This window comes from Onthophagus taurus, chromosome 11, assembly GCF_036711975.1.
Source record: "Onthophagus taurus isolate NC chromosome 11, IU_Otau_3.0, whole genome shotgun sequence".
Lineage (NCBI taxonomy): Eukaryota > Metazoa > Arthropoda > Insecta > Coleoptera > Scarabaeidae > Onthophagus > Onthophagus taurus.
In genome coordinates, this window is record NC_091976.1 from 2,693,818 (window position 1) to 2,710,460 (window position 16,643).

The following is a 16,643-nucleotide window of genomic DNA, read 5'->3' on the forward strand; positions in this document are numbered from 1 at the left end:
TCTGGTAAGTACGAATAATATATTTAAACAATGTATGATCTATGATTCTATATCGGCTGCAACATAAAATAGGTTTGCGTGGTCGTCCCAAAAAAGAATTTGAATCTTCGTCAGTTGTTGTAAAACGAAGAAGGACAGAGCTAATTCGTAAGTCCGCAACTTCGATAGAATTATCATTTGCCACAATGATGAAACTGCGTGAAGAAAGGAAATCTGCTGAAACTGCTTTGCTTAAGGAGGCAACAACAACAACAACACCAAACAGAGCAAAAAAAAGGTTAACAGTGTGGAAATCGGAAAAATCACAGCAAACTCGATTGACTGCCGACGAAGATTTGACTTAATAATATCTCTTAGTTTAACTAAGAACCAATATTTAAAGCTTCGAGAGACCGCCAATGGACATGACGTAAACCCCCCATACTGTGACATACCCAAAAAGGATAAAAATCACTGAAACAGTTTGCTAAATTGATTTGCAAAGTTAGTTGAAAAAATATTGAAATGTTTAAATGTGCGTTCAGAAATAAAATGTAATTTAACGTTAAATTGTAAATGGAGGTTAGGTGGTAGCTTTTGGTTGATTTTCCTAAGCAAAACTATGGAACATCGAATGATGGAAATAGTGCGCGACGATTTTTTGCTAATCCGAAATTATCAGCAGATATTACAGATAAGTCGCTAGATTATATTATAGGTGTATAGACATTAATTAATCGAATTCAATTAAAGGAATTGATGCGGAATTAATCCACCGATTTGGAGTAATTCTGCATATTATAAATAGTGGGTATTACCTAAAAGAAAATGAGTTTGAAGCATATTGCTTTAGTATTGCAGAGCGGTATGTTAATCTTTCTGAGTGATACTATATGCCTGCTAGTGTCCACAAAATTTTAATTCATTGAGCTGTAGTGATAAAAGAGCCGCTGTTAGCCATTGAAGAGCTATTTGAAGAGGTTGAAGAGGCTCAAGAGGCGAATAACAAACAAGTGCGTATATTTAGAGAGTGTCTCATAAGAAAATGTGGTAGACTTCAAACAAATGAAGATTTATTTAAAAGATTATTACTCAGATCCGATCCATTTATTAGTAACTTCTATACAGAAAGTTCAGAAAAGTATAAAAATATGAATGAAAACGTGAAAAATTTAGTTATATTGGACGAATCTCCACAAGAAAAGGAAAGTAAAGAAGGCGATGATGAAGAAAGTGAAGAAGAAGACAATAAAGATTAAGAAGAAAATGAAGATGAAGTAGATCAAGAAAATGAAGAAGACTCTTCAAATTGAGATAAATTTTGTTATGTTGTCTCAAAATAAACGTCTACACCGGACTTTACAACACCAGTTAGACATAACACTAAACACAGAATCGTTACCAACTCACACTTACTGTTTTGTCGTTGTTTATCACAGATTTTTGCCAAACATCTAAAACATTTTAGCTACTTTATATCATTTATCAAAAACACTTTATTCACAAAAACTTAAATCAATCACTTCCTGGATACATCACGACATTTCTTTCACTACAGCAAAAGAACTTTTATCAAAATCCGTCACTCTTGCACACCCATCACCACAAGCTACTCTTTCACTGATGACAGACGCCTCAAGTAAAGGCATAGGAGCAGTTTTTATCACGACTATAGACAATAAACACAACCTTTGGCATTTTTTTCTTAAAAATTATCTTCAAGCCAAATAAATTATTCAACTTTTGATAGAGAATTGTTAGCAATTTACACTACTATCAAACTCTTTAAACATTTTTTACATGGATATCAATTTCTGGTTTACACCGACCACAAACCACACCAATCAACAGAATTTTTTTTACCACAGAAAAACACGGATATCTTAGTTACATAACACAATACACATCAGATATCAGGTACATTAAAGGCAAATCAAATATTGTAGCGTACACGTTGTCCAGAACAAATATTGATTCTCTAAATCCACAGTACACACAAACTTTAAAAAACACACAATTTAATGATACAGAATTAACACATTTACTAAACAAACAATACTCAAACATAAAAACTACTAAACATAACCTATCGCAACAAACAACATGTTACGTGTTTATTTTTTTTTTCCTTTCTGCAAGCGACTGATCTTATTGGTTTTCTTTTTTTATTTTTTTAATTGGGGTAATTTTGTATTTATTTTGTTTGTGACAGCAACGGATTCGGGAACAATCCTTACGTCCTATATCCTCCCATCTATAGATGTCATTACCCCATTTACTTAGGAAATAATTTAGGGAAATTTTATTATACTATAGTTTATTATACTGAGTTCCATAAAAATTGCAACACCTAGAATTTGTTGAACGATTTTATTGAAATTTTCGTCAACGATGTCTTTCATTACAACAAACGATTAAAAGTTGAATAAAATCTAGCTAATACTTTGGTTCTTTTTTTGTTGCACTTAGTAACAATAAATTTGAAGAAATAAACAAAACAGTGTGTAATTAACTGTTAATTTTGCAAATTATTGTTCACAATTTCGTTCTGAACTTGGGAACTATGCCAACATCAACATTTTTCCCAATTGTCCGATTTTGAACGTGGCCGTGTTATTGGCATGAGAATGGCCGGACTTTCGCTAAGAGAAATTGCTCATCGTGTAAACCGAAATGTTACAACAGTATTGAGTTGGTCCAAATGGTCCGAGGAAGGGGTGCAACAATGACGCACTGGATCTGGGCGTCCCCGCAGGACTACAGATCGCAAAGAACGTCGCTTAAGACTTTTGACCACAAAAGACAGATTTTCAACAACTCGATCGATTGCAAATGATTGGATGAGAGGTGTAGGACCCAGAATGTCAATGTTATCTGTTTATCGCCGGATAAGGTCTTATGGGCTGCGTTCATATCGTCCATTTTTATGTTTTCCTCTTACACCACTTCACCGTCCACGCAGGCTAGAATGGAGCAACGAAAGAGCGAATTGGGCGCAAGAATGGCATCGAATTGTGTTTAGTGACAAGTCCCGATTTTGCATAGAAATTAATTATTTTTATTTATAAGATCATGTTACCTTTTTGTCTCTAAGACAACAATTTATTTTTTCAAACAAAAATTCATTCCTTTCCTTTCCAAATTTTCTATACGTATACACGTTGTGTAAAAGTCTCTAAAATTAATAATTTATATTTTGAAATATTTATTACTTTTAAATACAGGGTGATTCATAAGTAATGGGCCAAATTGTAAATGTACGTTCAGGAGGCCAAAATAATAATATTTTCATTAACAATAATGGGTCTTAGTCTGCTCCTTACTGAGATACAGGATGTTAAAGCGAAAAAAATAAAATAGATTTTTGTTAATAGATCAGCTACTTTTCTACATAATGACTCATAGTTGACTTATAGTTTTTGTAAGGGTAAACAATAATGTGTGAGAGGATTTGAGTTAACTCGTAGATGTCGCCACATGCGCCATATGAATTATGAAACGTCAATGAGCTTTTACGTTTAATGAATAGTTTAAAACATTTTATTGTTAAGTAAACTGATTCATTCTTGTCCTAACATAAATCAAAATGCCGAGACATAATCACTTTTCAAACGAAGAAATGAGAGACATGTTATGCGTTTACGCACAAGAACGTTTTTCTGGGCAAGCAGCATCCAGAAAATATCGTGAAATGTACCCTTACAGAAGGCAGCCAAACCGGAAGATATTTCAAAATATTTATAATCGATTGGGTGAAACAGGTTCATTTCGTCCAAAATATCATACAGGACGTCCTAAGATTATCACTCCGCAGCAAGAAGATGAAATTTTGGTAAGAATTGCGCAAAATTCTGAAATAAGCACTCGTCGATTGTCTGCAGCAACTGGAATAAGCCAACCATCCGTGACTAGAATTTTACACAAGGAAAATTTATATCCCTATCATTTTATACCTGTGCAAAATTTACTTCCAACAGATTATCGAATCAGAGTTCAATTTTGTCAGTGGCTAAAAGGAAAATTGAATAATAATCCAACATTCCTAAATAACATTCTTTTCACGGATGAAGCAACCTTTACCAGACGCGGAGTTTTTAATTGGCGAAATAGTCATGCCTGGGAAACCGAAAACCCTCGTTTAAAAAAAGATAGACATTTCCAGCACGAGTTTAAAATAAATGTGTGGTGCGGTGTAATAGGCAATACATTACTGGGCCCAGTTGAATTACCTCCTAATTTAAATGGAGAGTCATATTTAATTTTTTTAAATAATGACTTAGTCGACCTCTTGGGAGATCTTCCATTACAACCAAGAAGAAATATGTGGTTCATGCAAGACGGTGCTCCTCCACATTTTTCACGTGCTGTGCGCGAACATCTGAATGAAACATTCCCTCACCGTTGGATTGGACGTGGTAGTGAATTTCAGTGGCCACCTCGCAGTCCCGATTTTAATCCACTTGATTTTTATGTGTATGCTGAACCTACTATAAATACACGAGACGAGTTATGGAATAGAATTCAAGATGCAGCCAATTCAATACGAAATAATCCTGCTACATTTTTTAAAGTCAGACAATCCTTAACCAAACGGTTAAATGCGTGTATAAATGCTGGTGGTGGTCATGTTGAAAACCTTTTGCAGTAGCTCATAATTAAGCTTAAATTTAATTTAACTTCGCACAACATTAACATGTAGGTTTTGATAACAGTTGTCGTAAGTGGTCTTAGTTCAAGTCTGTTCTAATGTTGTATTTCGTTTTATTAACTGGCGTACAATAAATTGTTTTATTACGTAATTTTTTTATGGTTTCAGTTTAATATTGTTATCAATTATCAATTACGGTTAGGTAAATGTCAACATTCCATGCCATGCTTGTGTCTTAACAGATTAATGCTACGTCGACCACCGTGAAATGTAGTGTAGTGAATTAGTAAAATTCAAATATCTCGAAAATCGTTAATATTTTCAAGATCAAAGAAGTATAGCTTTTTTCTACAGAAATGATGGGGCTATCCAAATTAAACAAGTATGTTGTAAAATAATGAGCGATAAAAAATTTGTAGCTGATTTCATCTAATTCATATGGCGCATGTGGCGACATCTACGAGTTAACTCAAATCCTCTCACACATTATTGTTTACCCTTACAAAAACTATAAGTCAACTATGAGTCATTATGTAGAAAAGTAGCTGATCTATTAACAAAAATCTATTTTATTTTTTTCGCTTTAACATCCTGTATCTCAGTAAGGAGCAGACTAAGACCCATTATTGTTAATGAAAATATTATTATTTTGGCCTCCTGAACGTACATTTACAATTTGGCCCATTACTTATGAATCACCCTGTATATGTATGTGTGTGTAAGAATACAGACTACATGTTGCAATTTTTATGGAAGTCAGTATATGTACCAGAACTAGAAAAAGGCGTATTGTATGTGTAGCGTTATCACAATTTAAAAATCTTGTGATAAATTTGTTATAGTTGTTATGTCATAGACATGGTTAACAAATAAATAAGTAAATAAACAATTCATTTAACAACATAGTAAAGAGCATACACGTTTCATTTAGCTCGTAAATTATTATTCAAACTAATTGACTACAATTAAAATTAATACAAAGATATTATGAAATTAACGCCAAGAAACAAACAACCCTCTATAAAATTGGTACAAATCTCTCTATAAAGTTGCTAATCCACTGTAAAATTGGTGACCCCGATAAAACAATGTGGTTCACAACTTCAAAACCAGTCGTAATGAAGCTATTGGAGTTTTTGGAAAACGAAGGTAGTTTGGTATTAATAGTTTGGATTTTCCTTTATTGTATTAGACAACGCTCGTACTACATTCAACATTTCCTGACAATTTCATCGATAAGAAAAAAACGAGGACGAAAAATAATTTTTTAATGAACAATTTGGAATTTGAAGAAAATTTTGGACTTTGATCTAAAAAATTTAATCAATTACGATCGATTACAACTTATTAATGTCCGGTTTTTCGTACGCAAACGCATGTAGATATCGAACTTATATTACGCTGTTGATCGATAACTAGAGCGATATCGGTCACTTGCGTTTCTGAAAGGGCCGAAAACAAAATAATGGATGTCGTAGCGAGATGGCCAGGATGTACGCATGATATGACTATATTTAATGGGTCTTATAAAATATAAATTTGACAACAATGCGTTTCCTAGTTGTGTTCTACTGGAGAATAGTAATTATGCAGCAAGTGCATACATGCTAACCCCTGTATTAAATCGTCAATCACCGGCTGAAGAAGGGTACAATGCTGAACACATTCGTACTCGAATTTAAAAAGGAGATTTCCTCGCCTATCTATAGGAACGCGGTTAAAACCTAGGACGATATTACTTGCAATTTCTGTATGTGTAGTTTTACACAATATCTGCATTAAAAATGTTGGCACATTTTAGAAGGAACTGGCGGAAGTATGGACTGAGAGCTATTGTCATGGAAAATCCGATGTATTATTATCATTGACTTGTTTTTATCGCATCGCTATTGCCATCCAAGATAAGAACATCGCGCAAACATTAATCGATACATCACGTATGTGGCGAAATTATACCATATGTCAACGATACGACTCAAAATAATCATCAAGATAACTATTCTGGCATATTAACATCGTCATTATATAGCCTTCGCATTGGCTTAAGAGCATTTGTAAAGTTTCTGGCCAAGGACCGGTTGTACAATATACCGATATACTTCCGGACAGCGTTATCTGGTCGATAAGTTAGTTTCTACTGTATTAAAATGTAATGATATTTTTGTCGGTGACATTATCGGGTACTCAACGGTGCCGATAAGACAGTTATTTGCCAGATATATACCATTACTGCGTAGGTTGCGTATAACACCCTATACGTACGTTGTGTCAGTTGTGTATTGTGAAAAATTGTTTCTATTTAAGAAATTATGGAAAGAAAAAAAATGAATGTACCACAAATTATAAGTCGGCCATACACAGACGTTATTTCGCGCGGTTTATCGTGTTATCTCTAAAAACATAGAAAATCATGTGCGTAGGTGAGCATCGCTGCACGAAGTGATTTCAGGGATTTCAGGCGTGCTATCCGCTGAAGTGGAGGCTTCCACGCGGCACGACATGATTTGTGTTAAAATTTGCTGGTTTTCTTGCTAAGTAGTAGGTACTTTAAAATTTTTGACGATATTCGTCATATCGCCAAAGAATTCTTAACTGAACTTATAGAGATTTATAGGTCTCATCCGGCTTTGTGGAAGGTTAAATCGACGGACCATGTTAATAGAAACTTAAAAAAATTGGGTTATGATGAGTTAGTGCAATTTTATTGCAAGCCCAAATGCTGATCGAGAGCTTGTCTCTAAGAAAATCCAATCGATGAGAGGCTCGTTTCGAAAAGAGTTGAAAAATTTAAGAGAAGTTGCGCTTCTAGTGATACGTGTTTAATCTTAACTGTTAATTCTTTTACTTCTTATGTGCAGAAGTTGAACCGCAGAGCACAATCAGCTCTGAAAACCCTAACAGACCTGTTGCAATATATATTTGAGAGCTTACTTACATAACGTTATTATCATTTCTTTTAGATACAGAACAAATTCAAATTACAAACTCATCAATTTAAGCATGCAACACTACGCAAGGTTATTTTTTAATTTTTTTCATATGTATTTATAAATAATAATTGGTCTCTAAAAATTGATATCTAAAGGAATTCGTTTCGTTGGTTACATCTTCAGGAAAAAAGGTATATAATAAACAATAAATGTGTAGAACTAATTTTTATCATGAGTTGTGTAGTTACTAGTATATGCCATGGCAGCAACGACTAGAAGTTCAAATAGTGAACGGAAGTTCATTAAAGAGTATATTTCCGAATTATTGGGAGATCCAAAATTTATGTACGATGTTTTAAGGAAAAACATAGAACCACTGGGGCGTTCAGGCCTTGCGCGATGACAACTTGATTTTGCGTGACGAATTAGTCGAAATAAAAAAACACTTTGATGTAATACGCCAGAAAAGCGATGCTCTAGAACAATATTCCAGAAGAAATTGTATAAGAATTTACTTATTGTACTGGAATGCCGTCTTGCTGATTTGTGAATAGCGTTCCTAACTTCTTTGATAAACATTTCCGCTCTCTCCCCTCCATACTAAGCTTGGTGCCTTTGTTTTACAATCCCCTTGCGATTCCTTTTTGTTATCTCCCTTCTGTTGTTGCCACTGAAGAGACATCTCCTATTGATTGAGTTTTCATCTCCTATTTAGCTTCCATTTCCACCTTCTCTTTTCACCTTCATACCACCTTCCTCCTTTTCTCCAGCAGTCTTCCTCTGCACTTCCCTCTTCTTGTTCACTTCTCTGCTTTCTGGTCAACGACATGTTTTCAAAAATTGGTTGAAACATCATGAAAACCCTCCGCCTTGATCATTAGATATAGTGGCCATTAGTAATTAACGTCAGTCTGAAACCTATCTGAATACAGCATAAACCAATCTGGGCTTGAATATACTATTAAGAAGTTCTCCACAATATAAAAAAAGTTCTCCATAATAAAAGATTTACCCAGATTCAGCTAGACAGTTACACTTACATTAAAATCACTTGATTAACACCACAGATTTCAAGAATAATACATCAGAACATTTATTAAATACTCCCAATTATTCCGATTAGTTAATTTTTTATATTCGCAAGAAAGTATGTTGATTAGGTCTAAAATAGAAAAACATCCTATTTAACCTAGCTTTTTAGTTAGAAAAATTGATAACAAAGTTTTAACGACCAATTATTAGCTTCTAAAGTACGTGTATAACATTTCGACTACGTTCTCGCGAAACTAGTAACTCATTTTCATTCTTAACCATAAACATGTCCAAAAGCTACTCTGTAGTGTCTTTGACAATACTTGTAATTGTCACTCTAGCTTATAATCACATTGAAGCAGCAGATAAAAGATGCCATAAAGTACCTTTACTTAAAAATTTTGATGTCGACAAAGTAATCATGAAAATTGCGTTTCTTTTTTTTAATGTTTTTAACTTGTGTTTTCTTTTTGTAACAGGTAACGGGTAATTGGTATGGTCAGGAAATTGGAGACATGGACGGTGATGAAAGCTCAAGAAGATGTTTAGCTTATAGTGCATTTACTGATAAAAAGAAATCAAATGCAACTTTTACCGTGATAAGACTTTTCAATGGAACAACTACCGTTGGAAAAGCGGAAATGTATCAAGTACACCAAATAAATGATACTTCTGAATTTGAAAGCAAATGGAAACAAGATGTCGGAAAGCGAAGTTCTTGGACGATTGGAACTGACTATGATACATGGTCGACATGGTACGTTTGTCAACCGGAGCAAGACGATAGAGGGATCTTGTTTATCACAACGAGAGAAAAGTATCCAAATGCTGCAACACTCGAGGCAGCACGTAACTCGGCTAGAAATGCAGGATTTAAAATGTCTAAACCCTATTTGAAACGAGTCGATCATTCTCATTGTTTTAATTAAATTTTGAATGTTTCTGTTATAATGTAATCATGGTTTTCTTAAAAATTTGGGATTAATAAATATGTTTCTATGGATAATGTCACTTTTCTTGTCTTCATTGTATGAAAAAAATAAACTTGATAGATATTTCAGACATAACCTCAATATAAGAAAGCTGTCATTTCTGTTTATATTTTATTTTTTGATTAGTAGGCCGTGTCAGAACTGTGGAATAATGGCTTCATTATTCAACACTTTGTCAGTCATGAGTAATGCGTGTCATTACCCGTCAAAAATCAAATGTATAACGAATAGATAATTCAATAGTTGTAGATAAATTTCTTTATTGCGAACGCTGATTTCAACAAGATTAGAAACTGGCGATTCGATGAGCGATTATGTTAATCACGCTGTGGAAACGTCGCAAAGATTGAAGGGTACAGCTTTTGAGATAAGTGATGAATGGGTGGTTGGTTCACTTTTGTTGGCAGGTTTATCGGGAAAACCTGAAATACATCACAACATTTATTAAATACTCCCAATAATTCCGGTTAGTTATTTTTTTATATTGGCATGAAAGTATGCTGACTAGGTCTAAAATAGAAAAACATCTTATTTAACCAAGTTTTTTAGTTAGAAAAATTGATAACAACCTCTTAACGATCAATTATTAGCTTTTAAATTGCGTATATAACATTTCGACTACCTTTTCGCGAAACTAATAACTCATTTTCATTCTTAACCATAAACATGCCCAAAGGCTACTCTGTTGTGTCCTTGACAATGCTTGTAATTGTTACTCTAGCTTGTAATCACATTGAAGCAGCAGATAAAAGATGCCATAAAGTATCTTTACTTAAAAATTTTGAAATCGACAAAGTAACCATAAAAATTGCGTTCCTTTTTTAATGTTTTTAATTTGTTTTTTTTTCTTTTTGTAATAGTTAACAGGTAATTGGTATGGTCAAGAAATTGGAGACATGGACGGTGATGAAAGGTCAAAAAGATGTTTACTTTAAGGTGCAATTACTGATAAAAAAAAATCAAATGAAACTCTTACCGTGGTAAGACTTTTCAATGGTATAACCCCCGTTGGAAAAGCGGAAATGTATAAATCACATCAAATAAAAGACACTTCTGAATTAGAAGTCAAATGGAAAAATGATGGCGAAAAGCGAAGTTCTTGGGCGATTGGAACTGACTATGATACATGGTCGACATGGTACATTTGTCAACCGGAGCAAGAGGATAGAGGGGTCTTGTTTATCTTAACGAGAGAAAAGTATCCAAATGCTGCAACACTCGAGGCAGCACGTGACTCGACTAGAAAAGCAGGATTTAAAATGACTAAACCGTATTTGAAACGAATCGATCATTCTCCTTGTTTTATTGAATTTTCGATTGTTTTTGTTACAATTTAATCGTCGTTTTGTTAAAAATTTGGGATCAATAAATGTGTTTCGATTGATGACACTTTATTCTTGGTATTAATAGACAATTATGAATATGTTATAGCTAATGTGGTACCCAATAACCCAAGAGCTACTTAGGGTGTAAGTATTGGATCCTAAAAAAAATCCTAAAAACTTACATAAATGTTTTTATTATCCAAATGGGGTTTCGACGATTCGGGCGGACAGAGCGAGTACAAACAGAAAACCAATAATAACGTTGTAAATAATGATTCAAGTATTTTCTTGGCGTCAATGGCGCCCATACAATTAAAAATTGGAGATCTTACAGACAAAAATTCTGTAATTGTATGGTAAAATTTATCTCTATCTAGCAAATGAAGTTTATCACCACCTAATGTTTACAATGATCGATGGCAATGTATGTAACTCTGTTACAAATACCAAGCCTACTCAAAGGTGTTATTTATGTGGGTTAACATCCAAAAATGCTAATAATCTGAACAAATCATTTGGTGCAATAACGAGTAGAAAATAAAGTAGAAATAAAGAATACCATGAGCTTGGAATCTAAGTGCTGCATGGCTGGATAAGATTATTCGAAACATTATTACATGTGGCATATAAGCTACCTATTAAAAAGTGGCAAGCACGCACCGAAGGAACAAAAAAAGTTGTAGATAGTAGAAAAAAAGACATTCAACAAAAATTTGAAATGCAACTTGGTCTACTAGTCGATAAGCCAAAACAAGGGTTCGGCAGTACAAATGATGGGAATACGGCCCAGAGGTTTTTTGCAAACGCTGAGATTTCAGCAGAAATAACTGGCATAAATTTAAACATAATAAAACGCTTTCATGTTATATTACAGCTTATTGCTAGTGATTATGCTAGTGACAAGGACAAATTTGCAATATATGGGAAGAACCGCCGAAATATTTGTAGAAGAACATTCGTGGTATCCGATGCCCACTAGTCTACATAAAATATTAATTCATAGTCCGGAAATTATAAAAAATGCAATTTTGCCTATTGGACAATTGAGCGAGGAAGCACAAGAAAACCGAAATAAAGACTTTAAACGTATCAGAAGAGACCTACCTCAAAAATGTTGTCGTACTGCTACAAGTAGGGATATTCTTAATCATAATATGATCCAAAAGTTTATCCAAAAGGACGAATATTCAGTACTCCTAAATGGCAAAAGGGCGAACGTGTATTGTTTTTGTATTAGAATTATAACCTCACTTATTTCATTTTATTTTACGTAGCGTTATTTTAGCGAAGTTAGTGGTTACTGCCAAATAAGCTTAAATATGTCGAATAGAACTAAACGAATATTAAATTTAGCACTTGATAATGATAAACAAAGAATTAGAGTGTTAGACAACGTAAAATTGCCGGTCACTATACCAACAATAGTAAAGAATTTAGACCTTATCGATGGCAATATCCGGTGTGATTCCCACAACTATAAGCGAACAAAGTGTGTGTTGTTTACCAGATTCAGAAAAAAATAGCCCAATTCAAGTTATACAAAATGAAGAGGTTAGTAGATTTTGTTACTGTTTTTTTATGTATTATAATTCCTACATAAAAATATTTGAAAATAATGCGGATACAGGGTGTCCGCTTAAGCCCGGCGACCAACTATCTGAAACTATTTTCGGAATATGGGTCGTTTGCAGAACTTGACCGGACAATTAACGTGTAATAATTTGAATTATTTTAGGACCAATTACTTTTAAAAGAAGATAATACACATCTTGAAGTTTCTTTTCCGTCAGAAAATGCCGACACTTTATTGGATATTCCAAACATGGATATTATTATTTGTTACGAAAAATCTGATCTTGTGACGCAACAAGATTCAGTTGTGCACAATGTACTAAACAGAAACAATAATCTGGATAAAATTGTACAAGATTTGCAGGTATTCCTTTAAATATCTAGTTAATAAGCAGTTGCTGATTTTGGTATATTCTTTAGCAAAATGTATTATTGCCAGACGCACAAGAAGAGACTCATGTACTGGTGGAAACAACTAATTTAATGGTAGGTACTTCACGAGAAATGAAATTTCAATGAATGCTGTAAATGCTTTGAAACGGGGATATCAGTTGGCCCCCTTTGTCTCTCAACCTAACAGCCTGCGACTTCTTTTTTGCAGAGTTATGCAAAACTTTCAGGCACGACTCCAAGAATGCATAAATTGTAACGGAAGACATTTAGCGGATGTAGTATTCAAAAAATAATTTTTTTGACATTGTAAACCAAATGGCTACTCTCTTATTTTCCATATTTTTTTTAATAATTTTTAATACATAATTATTAAAAAAAATATTCTTTAACAATAAAATTATTTACGAAATCTTTCCGTTTCACTGCCGGACCCTGTAGTTATTTGTTGGAATTGGGATTTGTCAGATCCGAAAATGATTACTGCTTATATGTTAAAAATAAAGAGTCTAATGAAAACATAATTGTTTTGCTATTATATGTTGATGATATTATTTTATCAGGACCTAATTTAGAATGCATAGAGAGATGTAAAATTGATTTAATGAATGAATTTGATATGAAGGATAAAGGTGATTTAAAACATTTTTTAGGAATAGAAATAGAATATGATATGAAAGCAGGTGTATTGAACATAAATCAAAAGGGATATTTAAGCAAAATATTAAAGAAATTTAATTTTGAAAATTGTAAATCGTGCAGTGCACCTACAGATCCTAAATTAAAGATTAATGAAGCCAAAAATGGTAAAGAAGACAAACCGGTGCGACAATTGATTGGATGTTTGATGTACCTTATGCTGGGATCTAGACCGGATATTGGCTTTGCTGTAAACTATTTTTGTCGCTATCAAGACTTAAACAATGAAGAAGTTTGGATATATTTAAAAAGGGTATTGAGATACCTAAAAGGAATGACGGAGATTAACTTGAGATATGAAAGGAAAAGAAAGAAAAACCACTGGTATTACCCAACCCAACCCAATCTGAATCTACATAGATTCAGATTGGGTAACAGATCATAATGATAGAAGATGCGTATCAGGTTACTTGATCAGGGTATATGGAAACACAATTGCATGGACTACTAGAAAACAAAACTGCGTGGCACTATCAAGCACGGAAGCAGAATTGATAACTGTATGTTCGGCAGTACAGGAATATTTATCATTTAAGAGAATGTTATTTGATTTGAATGTTCATGTAAAAACAATTGATGTGTTTGAGGACAATCAGGGATGTATTTCACTAATTAACAATCCATAAAATAATAAACGTGTAATAAAGCATGTTGATTTAAAATATTGTTTTATTAACGAGAATATAGATCAAGGGATCATAAATGTAGAATATATAAGTTCAAAATATCAATTAGCAGATATGCTAACTAAAGGTCTTAATGGAAATAGGTTAAAAGAAAATAGCAAATGTTTAGGTTTAGATAATTAGAAATAAGTAAACTTTAAAATAAAATTTTTTTTCTTAATTATGAATGCGTTTTTGTTTTAACATTATATATTTTTTTATTATTAGGGTAAGTCCGGGATAGATGGACCACCCGGATAGACGGACCACTTGAATAGTTCGCAAACTAGCCAGTGCAGCGCCACAGTCAGCGTCTCGAGTAGTGCTTCTGTGTGTTGTCTGTTTGTGTTAAAGTTTGCTCTTTAATAATACTCATAGTTCTCGAGAAATAGCGATTGGGGACTTTTGGTAAGTTGAATAGTTTTCCTATGTTTCACTAGAGTTTAGTATTTTGTAGTTAGTTTAAGTGATTTCGTCGTAGTATCAGAGATACAAGTTAAACAAGTGTTCAGGTAGAAAACTAACCTAAAATGGCAAGCGGCAAGATCCTCTTTCGCGACCGAGGAGGTGGTCCATCTATACTGGACAATCGGGATAGATGGACCATGTTAATTTGGGATAGATGGACCAGGTAAGAAGTATGTGATAGATGGACCATATCTGCAAACTAGTCTTGTAACATAAAATATTAATATATAGTAAGGTTTAATTGGCTCTAATGGTTGGTATTTTTATTGTTACAGAAAAATGCCAACTAAATATAATAGAAAGGGGACATCAAAAAAAGGAGACTGGTCCGAAGAGTCGTTAGTAAATGCTGTTAAAGCGATAAAACAAAATGAAATTGGTGTAAATGCTGCTGCTAAAGCTTTCGGCATACCAAAAACAACTCTAAAAAGGCGTCTTAAATCAAATAACTTTAGCAAGGGTTCCATGGGGAAACCTTCACTCCTTGGTACAGAAAATGAAAAAAAAATCGTCGCACACATAAAAAAATTACAGTCACATGGTTTCACGCCTACTAGAGACTCCGTTAGATACATGGCTTACTATTTGGCCGAAAGTCTGAAGTTATTACACAGCTTTAATACTGAACGCAAACAAGCAGGATATGACTGGCTGTTATCGTTCCTATCTAGAAATCCACAACTCACCATTCGTCAAGCGGAGGGTGTTTCAATCGCGAGGGCAAAAGGTCTTAACAGAGAAACTGTTGACAATTATTTTCAGCTTTTAGAAAATGTTTTAAGAGAAAACAACTTAATTGATAAACCAGGGCATGTTTTTAACATGGATGAAACGGGTTTGCAGTTAAACAATAAACCAGGAAAGGTTATCGCAATCAAAGGTTCCAAGAATGTGACATCTGTTACTTCCGGAGAAAAAGGTGAAACGATTTCAGTATTAGCATGTGTTAATGGAGAGGGAACATTCTTACCACCTTTTTGTATTATGAAAGGTAAGAATTTGAAGCAAGAATTTTGTGATGGTATGCCGCCTGGAGCTGAAGTGAAAATGTCTCAGAAGTCTGGATACGTTAATGCAGATCTTTTTTTTTATTGGTTGAAAAACCATTTCACTTCACGAAAACCAACGGGAAAGGTTCTTCTCCTTCTAGACGGACATACGTCACACACTAGTTGCATTGAAATGCTTGAGTTTGCAGATAACAACGACATTATTTTAATGAGTATTCCTCCGCATACCAGTCATTGGCTGCAGCCATTAGATCGAACTTTCTTCAAGTCTTTAAAGAGTAACTACTACTCTGCTTGTAACAGCTACATGATAAATAATCCATCTAGAAAGATAACGCGACTGCAATTTGGCACCCTTCTTAGATTAGCTTGGGGGAAGTCTGCAAACGTTGATAATGGCGTTAGTGGCTTTAGAACATGTGGAATACTACCTTTTGAGCCCAAAGCTATCCCTGACTACGCGTTTCTAACTGAAACCAATGAATCGACACAAGTTCAACCGGAACAAATAACTGCTGCAACTAAGTCTAGTAAAACGAATAATGCCTCAGCAAGTGATCAACCAGCTGTTGCTAGACTCAGTTTCACAAATGAAGCTCTCGCTGTTCCTGGCCCGAGCTCAAGACCCGATATTCAAACTGTTTCAGAAGGTGAAGGTACAAATGAACCTAAGGACTCAACTGAAAAAGCAACTCCCTCAAAGTTATTGAACACAATACACCCAGTGCCATGTGTCAACAAATTACAGGCACTTAAGAGAAGAGCTCAAACCGTATCAACAGTTTTGAGCTCTCCAGAGAATATAATTTGTCTCAAAAAGAAAAAAGAAGAAAAAGAATTGAAAATTAAGAATAAGGAGAAGAAGAAAAAAAGAGAGAAAAAGAAACTGGAACGAAATGAAAACAAGAAAATAGGAAAATGCACATTGAAAAG

The 16,643-nt window shown here is 34.0% G+C and overlaps 1 protein-coding gene and 1 long non-coding RNA gene across 2 annotated transcripts in view; one reads left to right on the top strand and one right to left on the bottom strand.

Annotated features, from left to right (window-relative positions):
• Positions 1–16,643, bottom strand: part of LOC111416286 (uncharacterized) — a 228,921-nt gene that overhangs the window by 2,465 nt on the left and 209,813 nt on the right. The gene's annotated exons all lie outside the window — the stretch shown is intronic.
• On the top strand, positions 8,638–9,595 carry LOC111419491 (uncharacterized). Its single transcript, XM_023052303.2, has 2 exons — positions 8,638–9,004; positions 9,069–9,595. Exons 1-2 carry the CDS (start codon positions 8,876–8,878, stop codon positions 9,516–9,518), a joined length of 579 nt encoding a protein of 192 aa, XP_022908071.1. The 5' UTR covers positions 8,638–8,875; the 3' UTR covers positions 9,519–9,595.